At 43.7% G+C, this 14,512-nt stretch overlaps 1 protein-coding gene and 1 long non-coding RNA gene across 2 annotated transcripts in view; one reads left to right on the forward strand and one right to left on the reverse strand.

Annotated features, from left to right (window-relative positions):
• The window catches only part of LOC101938564 (uncharacterized), a 41,826-nt gene continuing 27,314 nt past the window's right edge, over positions 1 to 14,512 (reverse strand). The window contains exons 2-6 of the long non-coding RNA XR_255778.5: positions 8,986 to 9,101; positions 8,766 to 8,834; positions 7,077 to 7,201; positions 5,491 to 5,574; positions 1 to 2,345 (exon numbers count right to left, since the gene is read on the reverse strand). This is a non-coding gene — a long non-coding RNA (uncharacterized LOC101938564). The remainder of the gene's footprint in view (positions 2,346 to 5,490; positions 5,575 to 7,076; positions 7,202 to 8,765; positions 8,835 to 8,985; positions 9,102 to 14,512) is intronic.
• The window catches only part of DPT (dermatopontin), a 28,731-nt gene continuing 16,682 nt past the window's right edge, over positions 2,464 to 14,512 (forward strand). The window contains exons 1-2 of the mRNA XM_005294536.5: positions 2,464 to 2,823; positions 9,671 to 9,796. Coding sequence (XP_005294593.1) covers positions 2,525 to 2,823; positions 9,671 to 9,796 — 425 coding nt within the window. The 5' untranslated portion in view covers positions 2,464 to 2,524. The remainder of the gene's footprint in view (positions 2,824 to 9,670; positions 9,797 to 14,512) is intronic.

A 14,512-nucleotide genomic window follows, 5' to 3' on the forward strand; every position in this document is an offset into this window, starting at 1 on the left:
TTTGATAGTGTATTCATAGTAAGATTTATTCATAAAGCCCCACTCATAAATTCATTGAAAAAATTTAATTTTGAAAGTTAATTCCAACCCTCTAGAGATGTACTTTTTTTGCTATTGTTCCTTGATGTTGTACTTCATGGGCCATATCCTCAAGTTGTGTAATTCCACGTTGCTCTGCTGAAATCAGTAGCGTTCCACTCATTTTCACCAGCTGAGGGTCGAGCTCCATATGTTGTATATGTGCAGTTTACTATGTACTTCTATAGATTATTTTCATAGCCTCTGTCAGGCAGACACAGAGTAGTGCACAATACTACAATATGTTGAACACATGTGTCTATGGGGTCAATCATATGCTATTGCATTGTGAGAAATAGTGTGAGATCACATAATTAAAGATGACTGTAATGCATATGTACATGGGGACACGTTGTTTTCTTTATCCCCAGGACGCTTCACGTCTCTTCCAAGACCCTGGCCATCCAGGTCCCCTACTGCTGCAGAAGGCCTAAGATCCAGAGGATGGAAGTTCCACTTTAAGATGGGTGCAGGAGGGGAGTTCTATTCCTGTGGAGCTTCTGAGAGCTGGGGCTAGAAGGTGAAGATGTAGCCCACACAACTCCTGGGGTCCCATCTAGTGGCACCGAGACTACTAAGAGCGTGCGTTAAATGAATCTGCTCTACAGCCTTAGCTAAGAGCCAATTGGCTTTTAGCTCATGTGGTAGAGGCTCATGCTTTAAGCTCCAGGGGCCCTAGGTTCAATCCTGCCCACCGATGACCTTGGTCTGTTGCGTTACAAAGGCATGTGCCCTGTGGAGCTTCTAAGTGTCATCAGAGCAGTCACCCTGGTGTAATGGAGCGTGAATCTCTACCAGGTAGTTGGCTTTTCCAGCAATTCCAGTCCACTCACCACAGCAGGTCTGCTTAATTGTGAATTCTGGGAATAGCAGCAGCTGGGGAGGGGGGCGCATGGATGTTTTAAGATCTGCATGATATGCAGTGAATGGGCAGGGAGGGACACGTGGGGATCTTTGTCATTTGGATCCTCTCACTTGGAGACTAAGGCGGCTCTGCAGGCAGTGATTCTGGAGCCAGTTCACTATAAAGTCAGCTTAGGCACCCATGCCCCCAGTGCATAATTCCTTAGTGCTCTAATTCAGGAAAGCCTTTAGGCACATGATTAACCTTAAACTCATGCTTAAGCCTCGTTGGTGTCTATGAGACTTAAGCACATACTTAAAGTAAAACCGGTGCTTAAGTGGTTTCCTGAATGGGGATGGTTTCCCGAATCAGGGCCTAGGAGTACACTTAATGATCTTAGCAACAGTATCTGCTGAACGCATGGCATATGTCATTTTCAAATGCTCTTAATTCAGTCATAGCAAAATCACTTTCCTCTGGAAACAGCTTGAGCTCTGCTCCTCAATGAGGGCCATTCCCATGCTAGATCAGGACAATTAACCGTCAGTCATTTGGGCTCCAAAAAATCTAAAGGATATTTTTATAATGGGAAAAGTATATTTTCCCCACTCTCTTCTCACTCAAAAATAATAGAACCATTTTTGTTCAAGATGAAAAAGATGGACAAATACCAAGAATGGAAAATTGCAACCTAAAGATCAACATTTCAACAAGTTCTGCCCATATGTAATAGAGCTTGAATTTCAAATGAAACTGCTTTTTAACCTTAACTATTGCACAATGGGTTGCTGAAGCTTATGTATTATCCAGGTGTGATGTATATGTACAGCCTTTATAGATAGTAGTTTTACAGTAAGGGATTGGAGAAGGTTCACACATAGGAACCCCAGTTCCTATGCTCTTAAGCACTACTATTCTTGCAGAGTATCAGAAGGGTAGCCGTGTTAGTCTGAATCTGTAAAAAGCAACAGAGGGTCCTGTGGCACCTTTAAGACTAACAGAAGTATTGGGAGCATAAGCTTTCGTGGGTAAGAACCTCACTTCTTCAGATGCAAGTAATGGAAATCTCCAGAGGCAGGTATAAATCAGTAAGGAGATAACGAGGTCAGTTCAATCAGGGAGGGTGAGGTGCTCTGCTAGCAGTTGAGGTGTGAACACCAAGGGAGGAGAAACTGCTTCTGTAGTTGGATAGCCATTCACAGTCTTTGTTTAATCCTGATCTGATGGTGTCAAATTTGCAAATGAACTGGAGCTCAGCAGTTTCTCTTTGGAGTCTGGTCCTGAAGTTTTTTTGCTGTAAGATGGCTACCTTTACATCTGTTATTGTGTGGCCAGGGAGGTTGAAGTGTTCTCCTACAGGTTTTTGTATATTGCCATTCCTGATATCTGACTTGTGTCCATTTATCCTCTTGCAGAGTTCCACCTTAAAAGTAATTGAAAGTGTCTGTAGCCAATATTTTAGGTCAGAGAACTTTCGCTAAACAATGACACATTGCACTTGGATCTAGATATGAAACATCTGGAAGCCACATGTTAGAGGCAATATAAAAGGACCAGCACAACAAACCAGTGGGGCATTTCTAAGCCAGAAACATATTCAACATGGACCTTGTTCTTCTCTGTGTGTTCCTGCCACTGGTGACGGTGGCTTGGGGCCAGTATGGGGATTATAACTATCAACACTATGACTACGGGGGTAATGATGGGTGGGTCAATGTGTATCGTCAGGGCTTCAACTTCCAGTGCCCCCATGGCCAGGTGATAGTGGCAGTAAGGAGCACTTTCAGCAAGAAGGAAGGCTCTGACAGACTGTGGAACTATGCATGCATGCCTACGCCCCAGAGTCTTGGGGAACCAACAGAATGCTGGTGGGAAGAGATCAACAGAGCTGGAATGCAATGGTAGGATACTGTTAAACTATCTTTTGAAAGAGAAATTGCAATGCCCAAAGTTGGAGGGTGCATATTAACACAGTGGTGATAGTACAAGTGCAGTTAATTATTTGCTTAGCCATTATAAATGACTGTCTTAGTCATATTAGTAATGATGCATACTGATGTGATAATGATCCTACGTTACACTTCTATAGCACTTTCCCACTGGAGGAGTCCAATGCACCTCTGAGATAGCTCGGTATTGTTGCTGCTGATTTTACAGATGGGGAAACTGAGGCACAGATAGGGGATGTGACTTGCCCAGAGCTAAACAAGGAATCAGTGTCCGAGCTGGGAACAGAACCCAAAATTCCTGACTACCAATCTCCAACCCTAATCATTAGAAAAAGCTCCTTCCCAGCGTAGCATTGTTTTTTCTCTATATCTTTCTGTTGCTGAAGACTTTGGCTTGTGCCCAGTATGGGACTGTTTACTATCACATCAGTATTACAGGGGCCCAAAATGCATGCTAATCTATTATGATGACAGTGAATATTAATTATATGGGAAAGCCTAATATGATCAACTGTAGTTCATATTTAACATGCATATATGCTACTCTGCTTCTGAAAAGGACTCGACAGAAATGATCAGATTTTAGGCGGGGGGTTGCAAAGTTTCATGGGACGATCTATGGCATTTCATTCTGGGGCATTACACGTTCTGCAAATTTCATTTTCTCATGATGTTTTCATGAAATGGAAAACAGAGACATATTGAAAATGTTCATGTATTCAGTTCAAAAATTTCACACATTTTAGATTGGCTCAAAAAAATTCAGGAAAGAACACAAACTTTTGCAGATTTTGCATGAAACAGGAAATTTTTCAAAAATTCAAAATGAAATGTGAAAGCCTTGATTTTTCAAGGGGTTTGAGTCGTGTTCTGAATGATTCATGCTCCTCAGTTCACCCTGTGATAAGTTCCTATGGCTGATGCAATTGCTAAGAAAAAAATTGACTCTTTATACTCACTTTGGAATAAGACTGAAAAGAAAAAGGGAGGGGTAGGAAGGAGATAGAGATGGAAAGATAAGCAAGAAATTGAGATAATTCTAGTAATGTATTACGCAATCCTTTTCATACTTTGATGCAAGTTGCATTTATTGCATAATAATTTTGAATGAGTTCTTTCTATTGTTTAAAAATAAAGAACTTTTTTTTCTTCTCAAACAATCCATGACAGTAATTGCTAAAGTCATTTCTCACAAACAGGATATTGTGTAATTCTATACAAAATGTTTTCTTATGCCACTGGAACCCTCTAGCAACATTCATCATCAGAACTATATGTACCTAGGAAGTCTATATCCTCTGCATGTCATCTATGCCTTATTTCTTTCTCATCTCTTAGATCTTTCTACTTTGTCTCTCACACTTTCTTTTCTCTCTCTCACTCTCCTCTCTTTTTTCTATCAATTATCTATCTTAGATATTTCTCTCTCTCTTTTTCTGTGTTTACTTATCTTATCTCTCCAGCTTTTATTTATCTTGGATATTTTATTTAACTTCTTTTCTATCTGTCGGTCTTATTTATTTTATATGTTACTCTCTTAACTAACCTGTCCTGTCTAACTCTTTTATCTGTCTGTTCTGTTTATCTTATCTCTATATTGAGCATTTTCTCTTTTCCTATATGGATCTATTTCAGGTGGGATTTTCAAAAGCACCTACGTGACCACTGAAAGTCCTTGGGGCTTTTGAAAATCCAATCCTTCTGTCTTCTCTTTATTTATCTATCTGCCTCTCTTTTCCAGCTCTCTACCAAGCTCATCACCATGGTATTTGCGTGCCTGACACTATTCTGAAAATACTTCCATTCAGGAACTGGGTAGGAACACAAATATGAATAATAATCTATAGTTAATCTGTAGTATAGTGAATCTCTTTCTGGCCATCTCCGTGTCCCTTTTGGCCTCCTGATTCATCAGTTCTGCTTGTGAGGGACAAATTAGATTAACTTCAGTTGGCAACAATCTCTGCTGGATTATCTAATCCATTTCTCATTGTGGCGGGATGGATTTTATTATCCTTACATCATCCCTGACTGATGGGTGTCTGGCCTCACCTGGCATACCACCAACAACCGAGATTCCACCAGCCTCCATTTGGCAGCCTGCTCCATTCACAAACATAAAGCTGCAAAATTCTTCCTAATGTTTAATCTACATTTTCCCTGTTACGTCTTGTCCTGCCTTCACTGACTAATGAAAATAAATGTATTGTTGTCTGCATGATGTCCCTTTAGCATATTAGCAGATGGTTGTTGTCACAGTTTCAGGGTAACTATACATGTATTCCTCTCTGTGGTCCTTTGAGGCCACCACTTCAGGTTTCTGGCTCCCAGCCATCACCTCTCTTGGGCAGAGACCCAGGTCTCTTTCCCTTCGGAGCAGGGGTTTTAAGACTGCAGAGCTCCCTGCCTTGTACTGAGATATCCCAAAAAGGCCAGTCTGCCTAAAGGCCAGTATCTGTGCACTGCTTTCTCTCCGAAGGCTATGAACAGTGTTTTTCAAACTGTTACCCGTTACCACACAGCTCTTTCTAAGCAAGCATATTTATTCTTAGGGTAAAAGCATGACAGAGAAAACAGATCAAAACAGTAAAAGTTCCTATGCAAATGCTAAAAGCTTACCAGAGGTCACCCATCAGTCTTCCCAAAGTCTTTCCAATTCTTCTGCAAGTTTGGGGCCCTTAGAGAGAAGGTCCTGACTGTTTGCTAGATCAGAAGGAAAGCCCAAGTCAGTTTAAATGTAGCCTTTTTATGCCAAAAGCCCTCTCTTTGTCTGTTGGTCTCTGGAAAACCCAGTTTGAACCAGTATATGCAGGCCTACCTATGGTGGAGGTGTTTACTATGTAATCACCCCTCACTGTTTTTGGTTCTGGAGGAGCGGTGATAACCCCCCCCCACACACACACCTTGTCCCCAAGAGTGGCACACAATCCCTGCCTCACGGTGATACATAAACGTAATACAACACGGTCCCCACAGATATTAATGTGCAGTTGCAATATCTGTCACAGTTGCCATGCCCCCTCTCTGCCTCTTTGCTTTCAGCCTGAACATGTTCTCCATTTGCTTAACTTTTCCTTAGAGGTCTAATTTTCCCAGATCTTTAATCAACCTTTGATCAATTTTGCTGCTCTCCTTTGAATTCTCTCCAGTTGCTGGCTATCTTGTCTAAAACATGCATCAGAAACCCCATTCTGGTTGAAATACCAAAAAGAGACCTTTGACCAAGAACTTGGTACTGTCTAGTTGTGTTTTTTAACTAATTACCATCTCTGTATATTGTGCAGTTTTCAAAGCAGAAATAAACCCAAGAGACAGTCTTTTGAAAAAAACATGAGAGAAAATGGAGTGGGGATGTAAAGCTCAGAGAGGAAGAAATATTACGACTTTTCACCGTTATGACCCTGATTCAGCATGTGTTCACTTAAGTACAGGCTTAACTTTAAATGCTTTGCTGATTAGGGGATGAGCATAAGCATGTGCTTAAAGTTAGGTATATATTTATGTGCTCTACTGAATAGAGATGGGCTTAAACACATTGCTGAATGGGGCCAGACACAAGCATGGGGGGAAGGATAGCTCAGTGGTTTGAGCATTGGCCTGCTAAACCCAGGTTTGTGAGTTCAATCCTTGAGGGGGCCATTTAGGGATCGGGGGCAAAAAAAAAAAAAATAGCTGGGGATGGGTTCTGCTTTGAGCAGGGGGTTGGACTAGATGACTTCCTGAGATCCCTTCTAACCCTCATATTCTATGTGAGTAACTGGACAGAAATTCTGTGGCCTGTGATATATAAGAGGTCAGACTAGATGATCTAATGGTTCTTTCTGATCTATGAATGCATTTAAAGTTAAGCACATGTTTAGGGACTTTGCTGAATGGGGGCCTATTTTTGAAGGGAGAGATTCTGACACCTTTAGTCATGCTGAGTAGAACCCTTACTTCACAAGTGTCTCCACTGGCTTCTCAGACACTGTATGGGGAACAAGATACTACTCAATGTTAGGGCAGCAGAATCTGGCCCTTAATGACTGGTGGGTAGGCAGTGGCGGGGGATTGGAGCAGCGAGAGGTCTGGGGGACAGTGTCAGTTTCTAATAATCTATAAGATAAACCCTGTTAATTATGGCTTTGTCGTGGCAGCTACACAGTGACACGTTTTGAACAGGGATGTGTAATCCAAGGAAGGGTAATGTATGTCTATCCCATTACCTTTACAATGGAGGGGGCCCTGGGAATTCAGTTTAAAACTTTTCCACCCGAATGAAGGGAGGGTTTGGGTGATTTCTCTGCCTCTGGTGAAGTTCATTTCTTCCGTGGCTGCTGCTCAATTATCTCTGTCAGAGATTATTTAAAAATATATATTTAGGAAGAACAACTGTGGATGGAATGAACCAAATGGCACCAAATGGCAGGGATTAAAATAACCAAACAAACAATTCTTGCCCAAGAAAGGATGTCCCTTTATGACAGGGGTGGCCAACCTGAGCCAGAGAAGGAGCCAGAATTTACCAATGTACATTGCCAAAGACAAGAGCCACAGTAATACGTCAGCAGTCCCCCATCAGCTCCCCCGCCCCTCGCGCCTCCCGCCCACTGGCTGCCACCGCTGATCAGCACCTCCTCCTCCCTCCCCGCACCTCCCGATCAGCTGTTTCCTGGTGTGCAGGAGGCTGAAGGGGAGAGGGCCGAGCGAGGGCATGGCAGGCTCAGGGGAGGGGACGGGAAGGGGTGGAGTGGGGGCAGGGCCTGTGGCAGAGCCAGAGATTGAGCAGTGAGCACCCCCTGGCACATTGGAAAGTTGGCACCTGTAGCTCCAGCGCCAGAGTCGGTGCCTATACAAGAGCCGCATATTAACTTCTGAAGAGCTGCATGTGGCTCCAGAACCACAGGTTGGCCACCCTGCTTTATGAGGTCTTCATCCCCCAGCCCCTCTTCATATTACATAGACTAATGCTGTGCCCTACCCTCAACAACCTGTTTATTTTTCAGGCACAATGTATAAACTTTTCTAACAAAGTGCGGTTTAATGTAAGTTTGTTGCCTCTTTTCCTTGGTTAGGATTCTGAGAAAGTGTTTTGTTGGAAGTGGGGAAAACAGATTCTGCAGTCTCTGAACCATTCTCTCTCTCTCTCTCACACACACACACACACACACACACACACACTCTCTCTCTCTCTCTCTCTCTCTCTCCCTGGGACACAGATTACATCATGGGCTAAGGAAGAAAATGTGTGTGGGAGTTGCCTGTTCACATGTTGGCAACACGGCCCAGTACATTTGCGGACTGTTTTTGTGCAGATTCTATGACCAACACTGGGAAAGCATTACACAAACCCGGGAATCAGGCTGCCTGCTTTTTAGACTGCCCTTGCCACGTGTTCCCATTCGTGCTAGCTGCCATAAACAAGCTGTTTTCCTCACAGTTGTAGGTTTATTTTAAAGGGACAGCAGGGTGCATTTTTACACAGATCTACTGTATTGAATCCAGTAGGACTATTTGCATAGATGGAAACGGAAGCAGGGCTGCTTAGGTTTGTGTATAGTCCCCACCAGTCAACCTCAACAAGGAGTGAAGCCATGGGGAAGAGGAGCTAGCCTCCCGCAAGGACAGAGAGGTTGTGTGGGAGAGGAATGGGTCACTGCCAGTGACTCATGTGAGGGAAACAGGGTTGCTAGTGGCACAAGCCGAATTGGACAGCAGGGTTGCCTATGGCCACGAGGAAGTGGGTGACAGGATCCCAAGGCCCTGGAGGAAATGGATGGTGGAGTTTCCTGCAGCCCTGGCAGAAGCAGATGACAGGAAGTTGCATGACCTCAGTGGAGCTGGACATTGTGAGGGCCTCCCTTGGCCTGAGCTGAAGTGCTTTAACTGCTTTCAGCTTTGCCTCAAGCACTTACCCTTCCCTTCTTGTCCTTAATGGGCTGATAAAGGATGATGTTGGGCTGTATCACTCAGGTAATGGCATACTGTAAAACAAGGACACTATCAGCAAAACCAGTGGGCATGCACTTTTGTCCTGCTGCTCCACTTGAAGGAAATTTTGCATGGAATATTAAAAATAATAGATCTTTGTGCAGTGCCACTGCAGGAAAGAGTTTTACAGGAAAACAAAATTACCTAGGACAGTCTTTTTTTTCCTGGGAAAACATTGTGCTTGATGTTTCATTAGCAAAGCTCTGAAGAGGGAACATTGTGGTAGTATCATACCATCGGCTTTTCAGGCATCGTCTGCCCTACAAGGAAAAATGAGTTTTTTGTAACCCTGGGTTGTTGGTGGAGGACCTCCTTCATAACTTTTAGCCTAGTGGTTCACTAAATTTAGCAAGTGTTTCATTTTGCAAATCCAAATTCAAACCTTGGCCAAGTCCTTTAATCTCCCCCCCAGAGAATGTCTCAGTTTCCCCACGTACAAAATAATATTGTAATGCTGTTACCAACTCTTGGGACTTTATTGCATAATATTTGATGTTTTTATTAAAGCCCCAGCTCCTGGATTCAGGTGATTACATGAGAAACTCAACTTTCATTTTCATCAAATCAGTTTCTAGCCCACAGGATTGCAGAGAAAAGCTTGAAAATGTGACCCCCGTGAGCCCTAAATGCTCATACCAGAAGGAAAAGAAAAAGAAGCATTAGTTTAACATTTTAAAGCCAATCTTTGCCTGATTCATGATTTTTGAATATTTGGGGTTGTATCATTTCCTTGCCCAGTGCTTTGAAGATGTAAATTGCTATATAAGTGCTGCTTCTTCTTTAAAATATTACTTAATAATGTGTTTTGTTTTTCCCTCCCTTTTCTCAGGTATCAGACCTGTTCAAATAATGGACTGGTGGCAGGGTTCCAGAGCCAGTATTTTCCATCTGTGCTCGATCGGGAGTGGCAATTTTACTGCTGCCGCTACAGCCGGAGATGCCCATACTCCTGTAGGTGAGTTCCACAAGATTTACTACAGCCCAGATCTGCTCAGTTCTTGCTGCAAAGTGTTCAGAATTGTTGTCCTCCCAATGTAGCATAACTGACCATTGGGCCCTGTTGTCTTATGCATTGAGAAGAAGTTAGCTCTGTGTACCGAGGTGAAGCACGTATATTTCTGTTCTGGCCAAGCAGTATCACCTGGGGGGTGCATGGCTCAGGGGATTTGGGAACAGAGTAGGGAACTTTTCACCTCTAGTCACCTCACACAAATCATTCTCCAATTTTTTTGTAGTACATAGGCTGTTTGGGGGCCTCTGTGGAAATGAATTAGTGATCATAGTCCAAGGCCTGGTGAAGAGATGTCTGCATCTCAGAAAAGATCATCACAGTTGGCATTTGTTGGTCTCCTTGTTGGCAGTCTCATCAGGGAGGCTAAGGACTAACTGGGCCATGGGTACGGAGCTCCTCTTCTGCCCTAGATGTGGTCCTTCTAAAACAAGGAGAAAGTTTATTAGCAGGATATTAGAAAGCAAGTTTGCATTGCTCCTGCCTGCTCTGAGGTGAAACAGGGGACTTCAGTCTCCATGGTTGTTAATCCAGCATTTTTTTCCCTGGCACACTAAATAATTCTCTTACACATTTGTTAAGGAAACAATGTGTGTATAGCTTTGTGACCAGAACTAGTTTTTGAAGTGCATTCTTCATTGCGATGCATGTGAGATGTTCACATGCCTGCAGGCCTTATTGTTTGGCTGGCTGGCTACTAACCAAATGCAACAGCAGTGCATTAATTTTCAGAATCCAATCTCCTTACAGCCAGGAGGGAAAGAAACTGCATTTTTAAAAGCCTAAGTAAAAAGAGCTATAGCAAAATCTGTAAATGCTCCTCTGTGACTTTCCCACTTTATGTGGTCTGCAGATGCTCTGCATTTGCAAATTGTACTGACAGACCGGCCAAGTCTCCAGCATATGAGGGAGACTTTGTTTGGATCTCATTTTTAGGCAGATTTTAAAGTCTCCACCTCTTGTGAGGCAGAAATTTGTTGTGTGTGTTCCAATGAAACAGTTAACATAATTTGTATATGTATATCTATAGTACATATATATATATATATATATAGTCAAATCACTCTCGTTCAAACAGTCTTGGTATTACCACTTGGCCATGCCTTGCAAATCTGAAGGCAGATTAGCACAAGTTCTAAAATAATAGTCTTGGGTTCATCATGTCTTGTGGTTCTCTCCTACACTACACACAAGCCTGAAGCCTGCCCATCTGTTTCAAAAAGACATGGCATTCTCCATTTCTTGTCATCAGCTGTTGTGTAGTGTTTGTTGCACTGTTAAAGAGCAGCGATATTCCAATGCAAAAGTGGAAGCATTTTAAGGAGGATGAAATGCTTCCTTCATAAACAGGGTTAAATCCTGCTCGCAGATCCATGCAACAAATCTTGGCTCCTCTGTTCTACTCTCTGTGCTCAGATTCCCCAGTGACTGGGTTAGAGATCCATTCATTTAAACAGAGCAGGACACAGCAGTGGAGATCCACTGGACAGAACTGACAAGATTTTGCCCACAGTTTGTTAAAGGTCTTTGGGATCCTCCAGGGGGACAGGGACATTATAAAGTCAGCTCTGCATTGTCTAACTTCTGCCTGACTCTGTGCTTTCATCTCTGGTCACTCACTCCAGGGTCCAGTTTGTTCTGTCCAAGCTACATGTCTAACCTCCTGCTTTCATGTCCTTCTTCCAGTCTTGTGCCATTTCCCATGTGGCTCCCTCAGCCTGGAACCCCTCCCTGGCCCAGTGTGTCATGCCCACTGACACTCTCCTTCTTAAAGTCCTTCCTTAAAACATGTTTCTTCCAAGAGGCCTACCACCCCTAGGCCTCCCCTCAAAGTAGTGTTAGCCAGACAGATACAAGATATAGTAGTAGAAGAACCCTACTGAACCACTGCAAGGGCCTTGGACATTGATGTACTTCGATCCCTCCTGTATTCTGCCTGTAGCACACAATAGTTTAGTCTCCCGAGGGCTGTAATACTTAGGTCTAATTCTGGTTGTTGGCTTGGTGTGGGGGTGGCTAGGTGGGGTTTAGTGGCCTGTGCTATACAGGAGGTCATGATCCGGTGGCCTGTTGCTAGGCAGGTATACCCCGTCACCCCTTTGGGGGGAGTTATGGCACCACAGTCAAGTTAATTGGGGTGCCTTTCCATGCAGGGCAGCGTGGCCTAGTGGCCAGAGTTGAGAGGGCTGGCTTCCTGTGCAGGGTGGTAGGGCCTAATGGCAAGATTCAGCGGGCCCATGCTTTGGTGCAGGGCAGCACAGCCTAATGGCCAAAAAGTGGGGTGGGCCACCACCCATGGTTGGGTTGGCAGCTTGGGCAGGTGGACCCTGGCCCTCCCTACTCCACCAGGGCCCTATCAGCAGCGAGAGTATCTGCCACTGAGAGTATCTGCGTTCCCGGTTCCACAACCGGATCAATGTCTGCTCCAGAGTCTGCAGGCCCTCTGGTTCTCTGGGGTACTTGGCCGGCGCAGCTCTTTACGACTCCTTCTCTTGGGCTTCCATGGCTAGCCAGGTATTCTCCTGGGTCTTGGCATGCCTGGCCTCTGCAGTCTGGGACTCCGACAGCTCCTGGACAGGAACCCCCGCAACACATATTATCTTCTCAGCGGTCAGAGCAGACTGAGCTGAGCTGCTCCCTTTTATAATGTGGTTCCAGTTGGAGCATGCCCAGCAGGGGAGAGGGGGCCTGGCTTCCTCAGCCCCCAGCGTAGGGTTAACCTCTTCTTGCCCAATGCAGGGCAGGTATATCCCCTCACATGACTCATTCTGGTCTTGCACTCTGTGATTCCAACAGAAAATATTAAACAAGACCCTGCTAAACTTCACTGCTCAGCACTTGTTTTTCCTTCACTTCTCATCCACCAGCCATTAGCCATACATGGTCTATTTAGATGCAGGGACCATGTCTTCTGAATTATCCATGAAGCATCACACCCACTATTGGAGCTACGTAAGTAATAATAATGATAAATGCAAGATTAATTATTTATTTCAATACCTGTCCAATTCTGATAACATCTCTCTCTCTCTTCCCCCCCACCCCCCTCTCTCTCTCTCTCTCTCTCTCTCTCTCTCTCTGTCAGAGGCTCCCAGACTGTGGCCTAGTCGGTGGAACAATTTCTGGTTGTCTGTGGAGAACTAGCTGTTCACATGGTGCTGGCTTCTCCTTCTTGCTTCCAGCTGCTCAATTGCCTTAAAAGGCATGTACCAATACAGGCATATTTTCCTAATATTACTTTTCCATGTATGCAGTTACTGTAGTTGCCTCATGGACAATGTGGGAGTCACAAGAAAATGTTTCACACTACCAAAATGTTTGTGAATCCCTGATTTACTCTCCTCTAAATCAAAACAAGCCCTTCACTGTGGTATCTCAGTGCAGGGAGATTTCTAAGGAAAACTAATAGGAGCCAGAGATTCACAGAGTAGTTTGAGAATGAAGATGTTCTTATCTCATTTGTCTGACCCCCTTTCCCACTCAAAATGTTTTCATGCCCGTTTCTGCATCTTCTCTTGCAAATCTATATGCAATATATCTATCGCTCATATTTTGGGTTTCACTTTAGACTGCATATGTGTTTCACCTGAAGGAGAAAATGATCAGTTATCCTACCCCAATGCTCCTCATGCAATGAAAAGTTCCTTCCTAAAAGACAGAGTCTTCCCAATATACAGTGGGCCGGCACACAACTTGTTAGAATCTTTCCAACTTCTCAGCGTAAATATAAAGTTCATTTATCTTTCACTTCTTCAGATTATAGATACTACTTATTAGAACACTTTTTTAAGGCACCATTATATAACTAAGACCCATGCTTAAGTGCTTTGCTGAACAGGGGTGGACTTAAGCACATGCTTAACATTGAACATATGTTCTCAGCACTAACTCCCAGGGAAACTCCTCTATACGCACCCCTTTGCAAGCTACAACAGTAGCCTGTTCCAGTCTCAGATTTTTTAACTTGATATTTTTTGGGAGTTCTTGTTTTTTTCCTACCATGATAAGCCTTGTTCTTGAATTCCATGGATTTCTACCATACCGAAGATTGTTAAATTAATTACAGGAGAGGGAAAAAACACAATACTCTACCTGCCCGGGGAAATGCTACAAAAGTAAAATACGTCGGGTGGTGGGGGACCAGGTGTCCACCATCTCTCTGGAAGGAACCAAATGTAATCTAATTGGAAAGGCAACAAATCCCTTGCAGATGTGGACACGTCATTACTAAATAACCCCATTAGACCTCATACTTTTCTTTTCGTAGGGTAATTGAAAAACTTGACTCGATGCTCTCAAAAGCAAACACATGTCACCGGAGCAGCCGAAAGTCTGCATAGATTGTTTATGATTGTTTCCCTTCTCCAAACAACCAGCATTGTTGAGTGCCAGAAGGTCTGGCTTGCGCTGTGGCTGCTTTCTCTCTCAGTTAGATTGTCCAGGCAACTACACCATTTTCCAAGCGTTTACAGTTTATTGGCCCTAAAGGAAGTGTCTGTTTCCTTTATCCAAGCTGCCATCAAAACCATATTATAATCCATGGGAGCTTTAACTGGCACCTCTGAGATTATGAGCAATGCAGTTACAGAGTCAGAAAAGTAACTGCAGAATTGGAAACCCACATTTATACTCTCAATACCTTCCGGTTGAATGTGGTCATTT

This window comes from Chrysemys picta, chromosome 1, assembly GCF_011386835.1.
Source record: "Chrysemys picta bellii isolate R12L10 chromosome 1, ASM1138683v2, whole genome shotgun sequence".
Lineage (NCBI taxonomy): Eukaryota > Metazoa > Chordata > Testudines > Emydidae > Chrysemys > Chrysemys picta.